Source organism: Phaseolus vulgaris, chromosome 8, assembly GCF_051622355.1.
Source record: "Phaseolus vulgaris cultivar YP4 chromosome 8, ASM5162235v1, whole genome shotgun sequence".
In the NCBI taxonomy this organism is placed as follows: domain Eukaryota; kingdom Viridiplantae; phylum Streptophyta; class Magnoliopsida; order Fabales; family Fabaceae; genus Phaseolus; species Phaseolus vulgaris.
In genome coordinates, this window is record NC_143505.1 from 4,401,361 (window position 1) to 4,415,780 (window position 14,420).

General features: G+C 27.5%; 1 protein-coding gene across 1 annotated transcript; it reads right to left on the reverse strand.

Annotated features, from left to right (window-relative positions):
* Positions 1 to 859: 859 nt before the first annotated feature.
* On the reverse strand, positions 860 to 8,624 carry LOC137826977 (putative WRKY transcription factor 12). Its single transcript, XM_068633147.2, has 4 exons — positions 8,174 to 8,624; positions 7,915 to 7,991; positions 7,172 to 7,336; positions 860 to 1,300 (listed from the first exon to the last, which is right to left on the reverse strand). The coding sequence occupies exons 1-4, from the start codon at positions 8,438 to 8,440 to the stop codon at positions 1,138 to 1,140; spliced, it is 672 nt and encodes a 223-aa protein (XP_068489248.1). The 5' UTR covers positions 8,441 to 8,624; the 3' UTR covers positions 860 to 1,137.
* Between the last annotated feature and the right edge of the window lie 5,796 nt (positions 8,625 to 14,420).

Consider the following 14,420-nt stretch of genomic DNA (forward strand, 5'->3'; position numbering starts at 1 on the left):
TATGGAGGTGCAGAATGCAATTGGTTTGAGCAACCTTTAACGCCCATATTAAGTCATGCATCAAACTTATAAATTTCTGTCCGGTGAACAAATTGGCGCAGTCCATATCAATGGCGCATATGAGGCCCACTCAAACACTTCAGCCACCCAATTTAAGGTCCTAAAACTCGGGGTCATGCCCAAAGTTGTACATAAAACGACAACATATTTTCTGAATATCTTCTCAAGTGTAATTCTGAGAAATGTAGAAGTGAGAACGAGCCAAATTGGCGAAGAAATCTGCAATTATATTATTGTCTTTACGTAATGCATGCACAATCCACGTCCCTTCCTCTAATAAACGGATATATAGAACAAGTGATTCCTGTGAAACAACATTCCCATGCATTCCAACAATACTCTTACTTTACAAGTTTAAGTTGTTAGACACTAAAATGGTGAAACTGTGGGAAACGAAAATGAAATCTCTTGTTGTTAGCTAAACAAGATGCTGATTAGTATCACACGCATTGAGTAGATTAAGAACTTTAATGTGATACTTAAGTCGTTACACTATCTTAATAGATTAGTTCTTGTATAATACTATTTAGTATAGAAAATATTAGACGAACCCATATATATTAATACTTTCTGTCCTTATAATATGTATCCCTTAAACAAAACTAAACAGATACATACATATATATATATATATATATATATATATATATATATATATATATATATATATATATATATGCATGTTTCATCTGTTACTTTTTTAGCAGGAACAGTATTATATCCTTCAAATGGTATCAGTTATAGTGTACCTGTACTGCAAAAATCAAGATACAGTAAGTTCATGACATTCCTACAAAAGAATAATAATAAATCTATATATATTGACAAAAAAATGTTCCGTAAATATGAACCAAGCAATATTTTTGATGGGGGTATTGGTTCCCTCCAAGCAGGAAAAATATGGAGAAAGAAATGTAAGGAGCGTTGTAATAAGTATACACACATAGCTTTCAACTTTGAAGAACATTGAACTCTGTGACAAGTACATGGCAACATATATATATATGAATGAAAGTGGCTTAATTAAGTTGATAAATACACGTAGATGATCGTAACCTAAGGACCGACATTGACCTACTAGAAAGAGGTAAAGCATTCATGCTCCGATGAATTTGAGTCCTCGCAAGGAGAGTGATTGTGTCTACCTTCGTAGGTGGTTATCACCATACGACAATCTTCTGAGAGTCGTTCAACCCTCTTCTTCACCCTGCAGTTGTTGTGGGTGCAACGGTAATAACTTCTGCAATATCCAAAACAAATAGCTCAGAAACTCCAGAGATATATATATAACTTTTTTATCATGTTTCTGTGCCAAATTAATCCTTTAATTATTGTCATCTTACTTGTAAATTCTTGATGTGCATGACAGAAACTGAGTACAAGTTGTAGCTGGTCTGTGTTCATTACATTTCTATTAATTAGCAAGGTTAATCTTAATAGAGAACTATATAAGAAGGATAAAAACTTGGATTAGGCCTTTTGGTTTTGGTGTTATTTTTCATTTCTTGCTGTTTTGTTTGGATTAACCTCTACTACTTAGAATATATCCAAGTAAAATTCTGATTTTAATTATACAAAAAAAACTAATGATTTAAGTTTTGTCTAACAATAAAACCAGTCTTACCTCTGCCCACTAGGGTATGATTATTTGCATGAAATCATATGTTTTAATCTTACTGTCATAGTTAATTTTTTTTTTAAACTGAACTCTGATATAAGTTCATAACAACATTGTACAGACTATATATGTTCGCTGCTGAAATTTGAGATATATTCTATGATTGGTTAGTGTTTTATGTTGTGCTTCCTTTAAAACTTAGCAATCATTTACACAGCGTCTTTGTAAAGAGACTTGAGAAATATGCATGTTGTCTTTGTTTGTCATTAAACAGTTACTTAAAAAATGAAATTGCTTTAAGTAAGACGGTGTTGGAGATCTCACAATCCATTAGAGATGAAGACAATTCATTATATATAAGTGGTACAAACCTCACCTCATGATCTAGTTTGAGTTAAACATAAAATCCACTAGATAGATAGTACTGTTATTTTTATCTTACACCAAAATTTTCTCATTATAAATTACATCTAAAACAAGGTTATTGTATGTTTCTTTTTTATTGAAAAAATTAATAAATAAATTAGAGTATTTGAGAAATCCTTAGAAAAAAAAAGTGGTTAAAACTAAGTTTTATCAGTCCACTCATTACATTAGAAAACTCCTATGATAGTTTATAATATGCATGTCACAATTAACTAGAAATCAATTTTTTTACAGAATTTATTATTGAAAAACTTACAGATCTATCATACATTAATAATTTGTTATTGATAGAATAAAAAGGTGCATATTAATAATATATAGATTGGTCATAACAAGTATTTGTTTTAGTCCCTACCAAATATTTTTCATAATATAAATAACCCCTTTAATATATAGTAAGCAATTAAATAAAATTTATATTAAATATGTTTCAAAGATACAAAAATTAAATATTTTTATAATTAGTAATTAAAAAAATTTAATTTTTAAAAATTAAGTCTCAATAATGCATTTGATTTCTACCAAAGAGAAATTTGTAGCCTTGTGTCGAATGTGTGAGAAATTATAAAACACAAAAATAAAAATAAGTATATTAAATGCGACATTCTTATTGTTGAAGGAACCTACTTATTTTATTTTCTTTTATACAAATATGGTTAGGTAGCCTGTCAATATCATATTCTGAAAATAAGTAATAATTATACATTTTAAAAATTAAGTATTTAATTATATCTGAAAACAAGTATTAATTATAGATTTGAAAACAATTAAGTCTCTATTAAAAACTAATTGACTTGTCTTATCATATTATATGAGATAATAAATATATGAAACATATAAATGGATTTAATGAAAATATATTAATATATAAAAGTAACTTGAAACCATCATCTAATTAGTTATAGGTTGCTATATATTTTGAAAAAATATTAATTCTGTTAAAACTTATTCAAAAAGTCATACTTAATAGGTTATATAGCTAATTGATAACATAAAAACATAATACTAAAAATGTATAAACTTTAAATTTTATATAATTTTAAATCGAAAAAATTTACGTTTCTTGACATATTTATGATTCTACCCCATGTACAAGGGAGAATGATGTAGTTAATTCACATTTAAATGTGGGTTTTAGATATTTATATAATTTAATGCTAATGGAAGACATTAAGTAAGATATATGGTATAATTATTTAGTCTTTTACATGTATTTCTGAGATATTTATGTTAAAAACTCGTCAAAACATGCTCATTTCTCTCAATGAAAATTTAAATTATCTTAAAAAAAAACTAGTATTGTTAAAATATAGTATAATTAATAAGAGTCTAATTTGATAAGCATAACCTAATACAGATTCAATGCAATTAATCCTAATTGAATTAATTATAACGATTTTATAAATAAAAGCAGTTCAGTGCAAATTCTCCACAGGTTTATTAACGAATTATATAATTAAATCGATTTTCAATTTAATCCAACATATGTATAATATTTTAAATTAATCCAACCATGGTATCATTTTAAAGTAATGTACAATAAAACAAAAGGTATAACATTTAATTATTAAAAAATGTAAAGTCATATTATGTTTTAAATATTCAACTCTTTCCATTTAATTTTTTATAATCATATTTCATTAAGAATAAATTCAGATACATATACAGCAAGCATTTTAGTAACCATAAATTAATGATGAATCAGTAATGAAGTTCATTAGAATTGAATTTAAATATTTTCTTTATATTCTCTGTATTTGTTCAATGAGTTAGTTCGAACTAATAAAAAAAATCAATTTCCAAATGTCGGCGTAAAATTTGAATCACTAAACTATTAATAAAGAAACATATAGAACATTGTTTTTTATTGGTTGAAAATGCTAATAAATCTTGTCGGTTTCATATAATAAATTCGACTAAAAAACATCAAAATACATTAAATATTATTCTATATGTTATATGTGTGAAAAAAAAAATCTAAATTCTAAACTAGTTGCCAATCCCATAATATATCTATTTTTTTTATTAAAAAAACTTGACGCAACTCGTAATATGATGAGAAAGTTTTACATAAGATTTTTCTAAGGATAACATAAATTCCTATGGTTGATTAAACCTGTCACTTCAAAAAATACATATCACAGACATATAATTGATATATATATGGATTATGTTATATATATATATATATATATATATATATATATATATATATATATATATATATATATATAGTTCCTTTGTCGAGAAACAAACTATAATGTTTCCACACCAGTATAGTTCCTCTATTTTAATTATTTTCAATAAAAATGGTTTTCAAGGTTGGTACTACATCACTTTATGATGTTAATTATTGTTTGTTAAACAATATATGTTAATGTCGTGTCTCAAATCATGATATTAGAAAATATATTTCTGGTAATTCCAGTTCCATGAACCTTTATTCCTGAAGTCATATCAGGTTTTCCATCTTCCTAATTGCACTTCTAAGTACATATCTTTAAGTGCAATCTTCTGATATCTGATATCTTGCTTTTTAGTTTAAGGATATTGGATTTACATAGATGCCACTTTGGCCACCATTTGCATTCACAAGTACCTCCACGAAAACTACTTTAACTGTTTCTTCCCATGCACGCAACATTAATTAAGTACACAATTTTTTTTTTATCTTTTGGGTCAAATATGCTTGTTACAAATATGTAAAGCAATGACAGTGTTTGGGTTTCTAAAAAAATTATTAAATGAGGATTTTTTAGAGTGCCAAATACAAAACTAAACCTATAGAAAGAAGGAAATTTTCTAAAACACACTAACACGAGAAGAAATCACAAGTAGCTGTTTAACTTGCAAGTTTTGAACCATTTTCTTCCTTAAGACAATATATATGTTCATTATCCAGTGTCATTGAATTTGAGAAATCAATACACATTCGTAACAAAAATTTGAGATATTAATTAACATCATGACTCTTAGCTGTATTGATTATTAAATCATATTGGATTGGTTAAACAACTAACCAATCTCAAAATTATGTAAAACCTATTCAAGGTCATGTTACGATTTATATTAGGTTCTTTCGGGGAGATGGTATTCATATCTAATTATAAAGTAAAATACATCTTTTTATTGTATATTTTGTTTATGGATTTATGTAAAAGATTAAAGTACTTCATATATTCTTTTATTAATATATTATTAAAAAAAATCCAAGATATATCACAGTTATACTATTCAATCTGTTTGAACAATGGCTTGTTAATCAAAGTAATAACCTAGATTAATAAAGCTTGTTTAATACATGTATGATCTATTTACCTTATCAAATCCTAGCATGTCTCCAATGTTCTCAACATTTTACAAAGATCTCATTATATGTTTCTATTGGCATTCGGAATGGAAGAGTTATGTACCAGACGAAAAGATTGGATAATTTTCTTCATAAAATTTTTTGTACCACTGTTAATTCAGGAAGTTTTTGCTTTCTCAAGTTTATATTTGTAACATGATAATTTTATGTTTGTCAGATAGTTTTGGTGGATGTTGTTTGGGTAAAGGAGACTAAAACTTTTACAATTATATAATTATGATACATTAAAGTATACGATTTAGAATATTTTTATGAAATATTTTATTTATTTATTTATTTTATTTTTTGCCAATAAAAAATTATGTTTCAACTGGTATGCTATGGGTGCTTACTTCTTCTTTTAAGTTTATTATGAGTAATGTTGGAAGCAACTTGCTCCTCATGCACAACTAACTTACTCAACTATTAGCTTTTGCCTGTAGTAGCTTTGACACACATGCCAATAACTATTTCCCCCCTTTTTTTCATACAAGATAAAACTTTGTAAAACCTTTCATGATAATGTAGCTGAAAAATAGATGTATTGTGCTTTATCAACTTTTTGTCCTATATATCACTCAACATATTCTATCATATATATTTTGTCAACTATGATCAGTGTCTAATTAAAACTTCATTGCCACATATAAAACTTAAATGGTATCAAATTAGTAAAAAAAAACGATGATCCGAAACCCAGTTGCTGATACTTTCTCTTATAGCAGTAACCTTGTGATATAAGTCATATGTTTTCACATAAAATTTTGGAAGGTGTTATTACTCCATTTAAACCAAAAAAGCTCCATGCATGGAATCAATAAATTAGTTAAACTAAAGTAATAAAATATAATGGTATGATGTAATGAAATATAAAGCAAACTAAAGAAGAAGTATGCAATATAAATAATTGAGTTGCAAGGAAAAAGTTTAAGTTGAACTACAGCCTTTTACAGAGATGGATGAAAATGTAGAGAACTTTTGTCATAGAAATACCAGGACAAAATGGATGGTTTTGAAATAGAGTACGAAAGAGGGGACCCTATAGTGCATCTTATGGTCAAAACTCTAATAATAGCCCACCAAATATTACAACTGATTATATATCTATACCTATTTTCTCCCTTCCCTTTCAATATTTGACTTCAAGTTAAACCTGCTCTCAATTAATATTCATCAACCATGTATTATTCTCTTCACCATTTTATGCAGTATTTTCCAGCATCCATTTGTTTCTCAAAAACAAAAGTCTAAGATGAATGATGCCAATAAATCTTGTGACTTGTGATCAGGATTTGATTAAATTATTCACTACCGACACACTTTTTCCAGAAAAAGACATTTTACCTTCATTCCCCCGGGTATAATGCCTGTGATATTGCCAGTGTACTCAACCACAAACACTTCTGTTCATAGACAGTTTCACACACCAAAACTTTTATTTTCATTTCTCCCACATCTTCAATATCTTCTACTTATTATATTCAATGAAGCTCATTTCATTGGGTAGTTGAGCACAGTTCAAATCCTAGTTATTATGGCTTCCTTTTATCCAAAATCAAGTGCTGCTTTAAATTCAGTTTTGCAAACATATACCAAATGAATCATTTTATTAAGAAAAAATTGAACTTGCACGTGATATGAACATCACTCATTATGGTCCTTAAAATAAAATAAAATATCTGTTTTGAGCAAATAATTAATCAAGCTTTGAATATTACCTCGGATGAAGGCTGTTCTTGACAACTTTCTGGCCATATTTCCTCCATTTGTAACCATCATCAAGCACATCTACATCGCTTCTTGTTTGGAAACAAAACCTTGGTTCTCTAAGTTTTCTCCTTATCTTCACCTTGTTCTTCTCTGTAGCTGCTGCGCTCCTCCACCTACCACAACACACAATATATATAACGTAATTAACATGATTCAGAATATTCTTCATTACCTTTAATCACGTCTCTTGAATCCAAAGAAACATTTAAAATAATATAGCAATAAGAGAAAATGGACAAGTGATCTGTTTGAGAGAGAATAAACATGTGAAATCAAATATCAGAAGTGTATTCGAGATTCAACAAGTTTATCTGCACTTTGTGGTTTCATTTCAGTTCTTGATGTCACAGAAAATTGTAGATAAATACATAATGTGATCACATAAACTAAAACTAATTGTGGGTAAAATGCGTCACACAGTCCCAAATAGTGGTGAAAATAATCACAAAAACTCAAAAAATGTTGATGTTGGAAAAAAATCACGAATTGGAAGTGCTTTTTAAAACCTTGAATCCAGACAAATAAGCAATCAATCGCTTTCCTATAAAGATTGGAGACCTTTACAATTTGATCTGATGCCTGAAGAAATATATCTCTTTAACTGGAATATAAACAAATATCTACGTGCATGCACTTGGAGAGAGAGAGAGAGAAAGGAAATTGAAGCTATAATAGGAAGAAGGATATATACCAAACGTTGTTGTTGCCTTCACTAGCATTTTCAGTGCAGTTTTCTTCATCTGCAGCCTTTGGATCCAGAGTTCCCACCTGAAATACCATAAGCAAAAAATCCTTCTTACAAGATGGAATAATAATAAAAATACCCTAATTAAGATCGATAAGGACATAGAAGAGAAAAGAGAATTATTATATAAGGGTGAAGATTAGAGAGGTTGATTTTGAATGAAGGAGATTAATTTTGCAAAGTAGTGGTGAAAGTGAATAAGCACCTGGTCGTTATTCCAAGTTTTGGTGACAAGTGGAGTGTGATTCATGAATCCGATGGTTGCTGCAGTTGTAGTGGTAGTATTAACAACTACATCAGTATTTAAGGATTGAGAGAGGTGAGAAGATTGAGATTGTGAAGAGGGTGATAAGAAGCCAAGGACCTGGTTTTCTTCATACTGAACAAAACCCAATTCGTGTATGGCTTGTGGGGTGTTGGTGAATGAAACTTGAAGCTCATAATTGGGAGCACCACCTCTCTCTCCTTCCATATATGGTTTCAATTTGAATTTGGTCTCGAACTGGTGTTTTGGTTCGTGTGCTTCCTAGGTAGATAGCTAACTATAGCTCTTCTTCTCGTATAATACCTCAAATCCTATGCCAAGTGATTGGAAAGAACACGGGAATTAAGGGTAATTCAGCAGAGCAGGACAAGGGTTTTGTACTTGGTCAACTGCTACTATGGAAATTATTCCTTCCCTTTTCTTTAAGGTAGTCTAGTCTATTCTAGTATTCTACGCACACACTCCCTCCTAAAATACACCTACATTGTCCCACACAAGTCTTTTTCTCAAGGGACTTTCTCTCAATTATCGTCCATGAGGGAAATCATATTACCAATCTCTTATCTTATTTAATTCATAAATAATTATATATATATATATATATATGAAGTAGTTTCTAAATTTATAAATGGATTTTAAAATTGGTATTTAATTAGTTAAATAGTATTTAATTAGTTATTAATTTTTAGTTATTTATCTGATTAGATACTTATTTAAAAATTAATTTAAATTTTTTTATTTATCAATAATTTAGTCTCAAAATGACTAGTTATTTTTTATTTTTAAAATTAGTTTTTATTTAATAATTTTTTTAGTGTACATATACTATATATATCTTAAGAAATTAAAAAAAAAATTGTTAAACAACTAATAATATTGCACAATATTTAAATGATTTTTTTTCTTTTTTACATAACTTAAGTTAGTTGTGTGTTCTTAATTTGCTCATCTCATAAACAAATTCATATATGAAATCAAGAGAATGCTTTTATCTAAATCTTTAAAGTAATGAGTATGTATGTAAATATTTTTATTTATACATTGTTTATTTTTATTTATTATAGTACTTTATATCTTACCTTTAATATTAGTTAATATTAAATTTAACTTTTAAGTGAAAAAAATAGAAAAAATATATTGATAATTCAAGTTTTTTTTTATATTTTTACATACATGTAAAATATTCATATTTAGTTTTATTTTAACATTGATTGTTTAAAAAAGGATATATATATATATATATATATATATATATATATATATATATATATATATATATATTACTTTTCATTATTTATTCAGTCTGCACCTGAAATCATACATATGTGAGGTCTCCGAATCAAATGCACACTCCTTATATTCTTATTCTTATTCTTATCAATAACATTCGATTCAATTATAAAAGAAAAAAGAAAAAAAGTGCACACTCATAACAATTATCATAGACCTTATAAACCTAAACTCAAAGTCTAAACATATGATGATGTTATTTATATAAGCCAAAAACACTAAAATACAAGTTCAATTAAATATTCAATGACTCAGAATAAATTATTTTAATTCGTATGCATTCCTAGCTTGGGTAAGAATTATTTTAGCAAATATCTAATGAGGTGATTTTTTTTTTCTAATAAAAATGTAGAAGAAGAAAAAGACCAACACTGTTGCATTCTCTTCCTATTCTGTTCTCTTTTCGGTAAATGTTGTCATTTACTTGACTGAAAGATTAAATTTGTCAAATGTCAATTGGTCGGCAACATCTTTCCACCTAAGATTTCAATTACATGATTGACACAAAAGGCAACCACGAAACATTCTAGTAAAAGAAATTGCTATAAAGTAATAAATATGTGTAGAATGTGACATTTTATATTGCTGAAGAAAAAATAAAATTGATCACAGAAACTAAAGTAGAAAAAATTTCCTTCAACCAGAATATTTTATGTTGAATGGTTATAGTGTTATATTTTCAATAAAATGAGTTTGAATTGAGCATCCAACTGGGGAATTTATCTACAAGTTAAACTCATATTATGCAAGGTCATTACTTTAAACAACTTTTATTTCACTATTTGGAGGAAATAACTGTGTTATAGGGATGACTTTTAGTTTGTTTTTTTTTAATGGTTCTTATAGTGGGGAAAGAAGGGTTATCAATGAAAAAATCTAGCTGATTTTGGCCTGCTAATCATTTAATCAAAGTTAATTATGTTTTAGACTATATGTTTTATAAATATGGAAGTTTTTCCTTAAAAAATAGTTTAAGTTTTCATCAGATTGTTTCTAGAGAAGGTTCTTTGCGATAATTTTTTCATATAAAAAGATTCTTTCAGATTATTATTATTTTTATTAGTAAAAAATATTAGTAGTGCTTAAACTTTTTTACAAAAACCTAATAAAGTTCTACCAGTCAATTAAATAGTTGACATCCTTCACATGCCAAACTTAAGAACCTAAACATTGTCATCCAAACAAAAAACATCATTACAGTATAAAGACTCAACTCGTCTAGTAGAGATAAGATCTTGACCACCAATATATTTTGTAATACATGCTAATCGACCACATTCTATAAGCACGACATAAACAAAAAAAATACTTACGTGGATTCCTTGTAAAAAGGTTGTTTTAGCTGTCTTGCTTACAACTCTATTTAGAGATGTTTTAGACTTGTTACCTGCTACTTGATTTCAGATCCACCACACCAGTTATGAGATTAATGTGTTGTCCTCACCCTAGCTTCAATCAGTATTTATTGTCTCAATGTGCATATCTCTCTTGCAAGCAAACATCACTCTCCTAGCAAATGCACTAAGATCAAGTGAAAGTTGTCATGTATATAAAAAGCTCTTAAAAATTGGACACCCTGCATCTAGAATTTTTAACCGATTTTAAGCAAGTTATTAGGCTCCACTGCTAGTCCGTGTGGGCCGCAAGTTATGCGGGACGGGCTAATGCGGGTCAGCGGGTTAAAAAAATCAATCTATCCTGTTTTGTCAAAATCTATTTTTAACTATTTTGCATTTCTCCTTTGTATCTCTTTACTACATCCATCACTTCATTTGCTACCACAACCTTGTCTAATAAACCTCAGAAGATTTATCAATAATCTTATGTAGAACTTTTTCAACCTAAGGTTTTAGATATAATTTTGTATACACTCCCCACTAAAAAAATCGACCTATATTCGTCCAACTTTTGTAGATTGTCTACTTTAGGTATTAGGTTTATGAACAATGCATTCATACTTTTAGGCCGTTTTCCAAAGTTATGGTAATTATTTACAACTCTCATTACACCCTCCTTTACAATGTCCTAGGACCGTTTCCAATCAACATTATTAATACCCCATATTCCATAGCATTTTCCAGAATTTACTGTATCTTTTTTACTCTCTTGGACACATACTACATCTATATCTTCTTTTGCCACACTCTTCCTAATTGTTGGAAAATAGTTATAAATTGCAAGTTTTCAGATTCAAAAGAATGGTTTATTTTTCAGATTTCTTACAAATTCTAGCCATTGTTTCAAACATTCTATTAAAATTCCAAATAATTTTTTTAAAACAATTAAAATCAGTATTAATAATCTTTCCTGAATATGTTCTGCAATATGCCTAATCCAATCCAATAAAATTGTATTGGTAGAAGAAATTTAATATTTTTTTAATAAAAATATGTATAAAATATTATACATAAAAGAAAAGAGAATATTTTCCCAATATCAATTATGAAGAGTACATACTTGTAAAGAGAACTGAAATAGACATAAAAGTCTAAAGAACAATGAGTGGGAGGGGTACATAAACAAATTCCTTCGATGCCAAAAATGTCGAAGGTTATAGATAGGAAATTGAGAATAATTAAAATATATAACAGTGTAAGAAAAAAAAAAGAGTGTAAATGTGAGACCTGATCTCATAACTATAATATTTAATTAATAAAGAATGAAAAAAATCTATATATTTAAAAAAATCATCCTTTTAAAACTATTTTTATATATTTTTCTAAAAATGTAAATTATAACATATCATATTCCTAAGGAGAAACATTATATTTGATCAAGTTGTTGATTGAAATTTTCATCGGCGGAATAAGCTTACAATTTTCTACAATTGGTTTAATCCCTTTTTTTTTATATGGAATTAAAAATATGAAAGTAATATTAGTTTGAACAATGTGGATAGTAAAAATATAGTGTAATGGATACAATTGTTTTAAGTTATGATTTAAAATTTAAACCAGAGATATCAAGGTAATTTTTATCTTTATGGGATTTTCATCACTTATAAATGATAAGTGGTCAAGTGTTAAAATATAACAACAATGCATGATATTTCACTAATTTAGTGGATCATGTAATAAGTGGTTTCACTCAAATGACAAGTGGCTGTTCAAGTTTAAGAAAGTCGTGGTGCATGATATTTTTTAAACTTGTTGGATCATACAACAAATCTCCTTATTTAAACACTTATGTGACACATGAGCAAGAGGAATGATGATCACGTAAACAAGGAAATGAGGCTCAAATGAGAAATGTTGTACCAATTATCTCTTATAGATGTTATTGTTCAACGAAATGAGTTCACTCAAATGAGGAATCAACATCACTTCAAACAAAATGGGTGTTCAATCAATCCATGTGCATCTAATTGTATGTAAGTTGTGTTATTATTTATATTTGTCGAAATATGTATTTGTGTGCTTGCATATCTACATGTGTTATTGATATATAAATACATTATATATATCATGTAATGTGGATTAATTATTAAATTATGATAATTCTTAGTACATGATCATTTTATAATAGAAAGATCAAACAAAGTTAGAGAGATTGTATTTTTCATATTTTTATGTATTATATATATTTATTTAGTAAGTAATATATACATATGTGTACATGTATGTGTATTCACACTTATGTGCACATCTATGGGTCACATGTGGACTCAATTGAACCAACATAAAATTGAGAATCATCTACAGTAAACAACATATATTTAACAAACACTTATAATAATATAATAATATTTTGAATTAATAAATAAATAAAATATTAATGTATTGAAGTGTGAGACGTGTGTTTTCCCTGTTCACAGTGTCAACATATCACAACCCCATAAAATTGTATAGTTTTTATATTGTTCTTACCTAGAATCGAATCTAACGACTTTTGAGGGAAAGATGAAACAACTTCGGTATAAACAACTATTTGTGATGTTAATCGATCGTAAGAAGAGGTGAGGAGCGAGTATAATAAATATAAAATATATAGTTTACTCCTTGAAACTCATTGTCTATTTATATGTCCTTGTTAGTGCTCGTTAAGAATACATTGAGTACCTTTTATGAGACATAAATGAATTTTATAATAATATTTCACAATCAAGTTAAGTGTTTAAAAAATTATATTAAATAAACTATTATTAGTCTGGATTCATCTGACTTTAAGTATGGATATAGAAATTAACATATTTATAAATCTGTTCAATTAATAAGGATCTAAGAAATTTTGATCGTTCTCATAAATTTTTTAGAAATAAATGTAAACATTTAAAAATATTCATCTCATATCCAAATGAAGATGAAATCACGTCTTTTGTTTGACCTTAAATATTTAGGAAGATCGTCAATTGAATCTTACATACCGTTATACATGATTGTCAATTTGGGTTAAGTCGGTAAATATATCAATTATATTCTAAATTGAAGTCACCACAAGAAAATTATGAAATAGAAACTAATTTCAGAAACAAAAAAATAATTAGTTGCTATAGTGACTAAATTAGAGACCATTTTAGAAACTAAAAAAATGTTTGGTTTCTAAATTAGTTTCTATTATTGTTAAATAATTTTTAAATTGGTATCTAATTAGCTACCAAGGTTTCAACTACCAATTATTTAGATTCTAAATCTGGTAGCAAAAACTTTGATTGCTAATTAGATACCAGTTTAGAAACCATTTGACAATAATAGAAATCAAATTTTTTTTTTAGTCTCTAAAATGGTTTTTAATTTAGTTATCATACAATTAATTATTTTTTATCTATAAAATTGGTTTTTATTTCATGATTTTCTTGTAATGAATTAGAAAGAAAGTTTTTTTTTTTTAGGTTAAAAGTAAAATTTTATTTTTTACGTTTTATTTTTGTGTGGTTCTTCTCCTTCTTTGGTGTTCCTCC